Source organism: Penaeus japonicus, unplaced genomic scaffold, assembly GCF_977035675.1.
Source record: "Penaeus japonicus unplaced genomic scaffold, GWHDUDI00000001_assembly GWHDUDI00000009, whole genome shotgun sequence".
NCBI classification, from domain to species: Eukaryota; Metazoa; Arthropoda; class Malacostraca; order Decapoda; family Penaeidae; genus Penaeus; species Penaeus japonicus.
In genome coordinates, this window is record NW_028234411.1 from 22,799,561 (window position 1) to 22,804,560 (window position 5,000).

At 38.3% G+C, this 5,000-nt stretch overlaps 1 protein-coding gene across 1 annotated transcript in view; it reads right to left on the reverse strand.

Moving 5' to 3' along the window:
* LOC122254850 (voltage-dependent T-type calcium channel subunit alpha-1G) overlaps positions 1–5,000 on the reverse strand; it is a 117,966-nt gene that overhangs the window by 86,428 nt on the left and 26,538 nt on the right. The window contains exons 3-5 of the mRNA XM_086540224.1: positions 3,739–3,836; positions 3,068–3,239; positions 2,097–2,138 (exon numbers count right to left, since the gene is read on the reverse strand). Of these exons, the coding sequence (XP_086396350.1) occupies positions 2,097–2,138; positions 3,068–3,239; positions 3,739–3,836 (312 nt within the window). The remainder of the gene's footprint in view (positions 1–2,096; positions 2,139–3,067; positions 3,240–3,738; positions 3,837–5,000) is intronic.

Consider the following 5,000-nt stretch of genomic DNA (forward strand, 5'->3'; position numbering starts at 1 on the left):
TGGGTAAGGTAGGCTTAGAACCAACTGCCAAGGCGTAAATGAAAGAGTGAAGGAACCAGGGTTCGCCCGGTGAGGGTGAGGACGAGGCGAGGGACAAAGGTTCACCAGTTGCAACGCCGTGCAACCTCACGCCCTACGATAACACGCCCACGCCTCAATGGCCCCCATGGCGCCCACCCTCACCGAGGCGGCGGGCGACCTGGCGTGACATGTCCTTGACGCTTACCACCTCTACGGCCGAGCGAGCGCGCGATCAGCGTGAGAGGTCATCATAAACATCAACATTGTTTTCATCAAAATCATCTTATCTTCTCACGACTCTCAACGCCACAGAGGTGGGGGCGTGCAAGAAATGTCGGGGAGTTTAGGCCAACAGCCGGATGTCGCTTCCTTGCATACGCTTTCCAAACTGTTTTGAGAACTGATTTGATGAGGAGAGAGAAAGGGGGACGTGTTGGGTAGATAGGGGGCGGGGGTATCGATCATCGTCTGGCGTTTTATCGATTTCTTTTTCGTCTGGGTTTTGATGGAATGTTTTTTTTTTTTTTTTTTTTTTTTTTTTTTTTTTTTTTTTTTTTTTTTGTCAAGATCAAAGATATTGCTTCTTTGGCGAATCTTTAAGTTCCGCTTAAACCGCAAGGCCACTGACAGGTTCAATCACGAAGTCTGGAAAATATTACAGGGCAGTCAAACTTACTTTTACAATAATATGAAACATTTACTACGACGGAAAATTTTAATAGAAACCTGAGTCAACAACATGAAAAACTCGTTAAGCAGAACAGCGTTCGATTTATAAAATTAACCAAAATCAAATCAAATCTGAATTGACGAAATAAACGTTATCCAAGTAGCATTGCAGAGAGGTCGCCATGCAACGATACTCTTACGGTTTGTCGCCCCTCAGAATTAATTAAATCCCCCAATAAATATGATCAAAAGAATCAATAAAAAATCGTAATATGAAATACACTATAATCAAATTGAATTGCTACAAAGGGTGACGTCACCAGGCCTGCATGACAGAAACATCATGCGGCCATGCTACTACAAGCCCTTTGATGCCTATTTTGACTCCGCTTGTTAATTAATATGTGACGTAACTTTTTTCCCCCATTATTTTCCGCGCTGCTAACCCGCTCGAAAACATCCCAATTCAATGCATGTGTTTTAAAGCACGGCTTTAAAGATGGTGAGGGTGGTAATCGTTTTTTAAATAATTATTATAATGATAAGGATAATGATAATAATAATGATTATAATAATAATAATAATAATGATTATAATAATAATAATAATGATTATAATAATAATAATAATGATTATAATAATAATAATAATAATAATAATGATTATAATAATAATAATAATAATAATAATGATTATAATAATAATAATAACAATAAGAGTAACAATTGTAATGATAATGATAATGATAATATTAGTAATAATGATGATAATGATTATATTAGTAATAATAATGATAACAATAATAATAACACTTGAAATAATATCATTATGATAATAATAATTAATAGCAATAATAATGATAATGACAATAATGATAACAATTGTGATAATAATGATAATGATAATAAGCATAAGAGTGATATTGATAATACTGCTAACAATAATTTTACTGATAGTAATAATAATATTGATAATAATAATCATAAAAATAGCGATGATAATAATAACAATAATGATAATAATGAAGATAATACTCGTAACAACAATTAATATTAATAATGATAATGATAATAATAACAATGACAACAATGATAATAATCATGATTATCATAATTATTTTTAATAATCCTTGTTATGTCACGAAAGCTGTTCTCTTTATCTTCCTAATAATAGCCATATCTCATATTTAAAAAAAGCAAGAAAGAAAGGAAGTAATAAAGTAAAAAAAAACATTCCATCAAATATCGACTTCGATAAAACCGAAAAAAAATATATATATATAATGATAAGGATGACGTCACGGGAGGATTAAGACAAAGTATGCAAGGAAACGCACTTCCGTTTTCTACGATGGTTTCCACTCTCACTTTTGATTTTTTTATGTATAGATTTGTCTTTTATCTTACGTTTTCGTCTTGATCTCTTTGTAATAAATAAGTTCAACTCCTCTGAAAGAAATAATAAAAAGGGTGGATGAATTTTATTTTTTCTTGAAAAAGGGAAACAGTAATTAAAAGAGATGATTTTTATATATGCCAAAAAACAAGTTTGTTCAAACATAAAATGGTTTGGATACCAAAGAAAATATCCTAAGTGACATATTCAGGAAAAGGAAGAAAAATGATATTCATGAGTGTTTTCTTTTTTTGTCTGTTGTCTAATTTCACTGCCGATGATGATACAATGTCCTGGAAAATAATATCAACAATTTAAGAGAGGTAGGAGTAAGAACGTTGAATAATTCAATTGCAAAAATAATGGAAGAGCCCCTAAGATGGACGTAGAGTAGGCGACGTGAAGGGCTTGACGTAAGCAATGGCATGACGTCACTCGTTAGTGTAACGATGACTGACCCAGAAAGCGGCAAACAAATGTCCTTTGTTTCACTACCTACTTTGTTGACAACAATTTTCAATCTAATTTCCTCTGTTGTTGTGTATCCTTTCTGTGGACAGGTATATCATTTAGCCTACATGTGTATAAATATTTTAACAGTAAAGGGTGTTTCATATTATGATTAAATATCCTTTATATCAGCCCAAGAGGATCCTATCGCTTTGTCTATGCTTGTTACAGAAACAGATGCCTTTAGCAGTCGCCGTTTCTTCCACTTGTACTTCTGTGTATATCATATCGAGAGACGAATCCCCTCGCTTTCAGTGTGTGTGTGTGAAGAAAGTGTCTTCCTGTGCTTTTGAGAGCGACTGTGATGATAAAAGAGTGACATTAGAAGCCCACTCTCATAGCGAAAATTTTTCCAATGTCCCTAAATTCAATCCGGAGAAAAGAAAAAAGGAAGAAGAAGAAAACACTATAAAAAGTAAAAGAAAAAAGAGAGAGAATGAAAAACGAAAATAACCGATCGAGATTGACTTACTGCTGCGGCGTCACGTTCTCGGGGATGTCGATGAAGCAACGCTGCCTGAGCATGCCCGCCCACAGCTGCATGCCCACGATGCCGAAGATGAAGAAGACGAAGAAGCACAGCAGAAGGACGTTCCCCAGCATGGGCAGCGTGTCCAGCAGGAGCATCACCAGGATCCTCATACCTGGAGGAGGAAAGGGAGATGGGATTATGCTGTGTTTACAGGCTGGATTCATCGTGGTAGGATCCCGAAGGAAGGCTTGAGGAACTGCGATGCTGGATTCACATTTTATTTGCACATTCATTTATTTCAGTTTATCACTATTACTACCACAAAAAATATTTCCATTCTTATCGTCATTTCCAGTATTATTATTATTACTTATTATCTATATACATACCATCATCGTAATATATCATCATTATATCTGTTTCTTTATCACTACTACTACTACAAAAAATATTTCCATTCATATCGTCATTTCCAGTATCATTATTATTACTTATTATCTATATACATACCATCATCATAATATATCATCATTATATTTGTTTCTTTATATTTTGCGTTAGACCCCCCCCCCAAAAAAAAAAAAAGAGAAAAAAACAGCAGGGAAAAAAAAAATTACCCACACACTCCCCCTTTCTCTTCCCCTAAAATCCCCCAACGGCAAAATACTCACTGGGTATCCTGTTGATAGCTCTCAGCGGCCGAAGGACTCGAATGGTCCTGATGGCCGAGATATTCATGTTCTCCATCGCCAGGCAGTACTCCAAGCCCCTGCGGAGGAGAGGGCGTGTTAATCCATCACATATTGCAGCGTGCAGTGTTTACCTTGCGCTTAAGCTACACTTTGTTCTACTCTGTTGCGCCACGCGAGTCATGAAGTGCATGGCGCTGGATGAAAAGGTAAAAAAAAAAAAAAAAAAAAAAAAAAAAAAAAAAAAAAAAGTAGCTTATATAACAAAACTGAATAGGAAAGTAGATGAATTAATAAAAGTGAGTAAATAGATAAGAAGATGAAGGCGAGAAGAAGGAGGAGAAGAAAGAGGAGGAGGAGAAGGAGGAGGGAAAGAAGGAAAGGGAAGAGGAGGAGGAGGAGGAGGAAAGGAAGGAGGAGAAGGAGGAAGAGGAGGAGGAGGAGGAAGAGGAGAAGCGGAAGAGGAGTAGGAGGAGGAACAAGAATAAGAATAAGAGGAGGAGTGGGAGGTGAAGGAGGAGTAAGAGGAGGAGTGAGAGAGAAAGGAGAAGAGCTAAAGGAAAAGAGGAAAGAGGAAGAGGAAGAAGAAGGGGAAGACAAAGAGGAAAATGGTAAGAAGGACGAGGAAGGGGAGGAGGAGTAGGAGAAGATGAAAAAGTAAGAAGAGGAGGATGTAGAAGAAGAGAAAGGAAAAGAGAAGGAAGAGAAGAAGCAAAACAAGGAGGAGCAGGAAAAGGAGAAAGAAGAAAAGGAAGAGGACGAAGAAGAAAGAGGAAGAAGAGAAAAAAGAAGCAGAAAAGGAGAAACGAATAAGGACACGAATAAGAAGGTAGAAGAGGAAGAGGGAAAGAGGAGGTGGAGGGAAAAGGACGTTGTGTGTGCGGTAGATCGACTCCCGTCATGAAAGGAGGGAAGAAAAAAGGAGAGGAAGGGATAGAGGAGGGGAGGGGAGGGGGAGGGGGAATTGAGGACCGTCCTTTCTGTAGAAAACAAAGGCAAGAACGACCCCTCCCCCCTCCCTCTTCCCCTCTGCGAGAACCTCCCCTCGCTACTTACCCCCCCCCCTCCCCACCTCCAAGACATACACCAACAAAATCAATAGCAACAAGTTGTAGGAGGCGGACAACCCTTCCTGTCTACTGGGTTAGGGAGGGAGGGAAGGAGGGAGGGAGGGGAGGAGGAAGGGAGGCAGGGAGGGAAGGAGGGAGGGAGGGAAGGAGGGAAGGAGGGAGGGATTGAGGGAA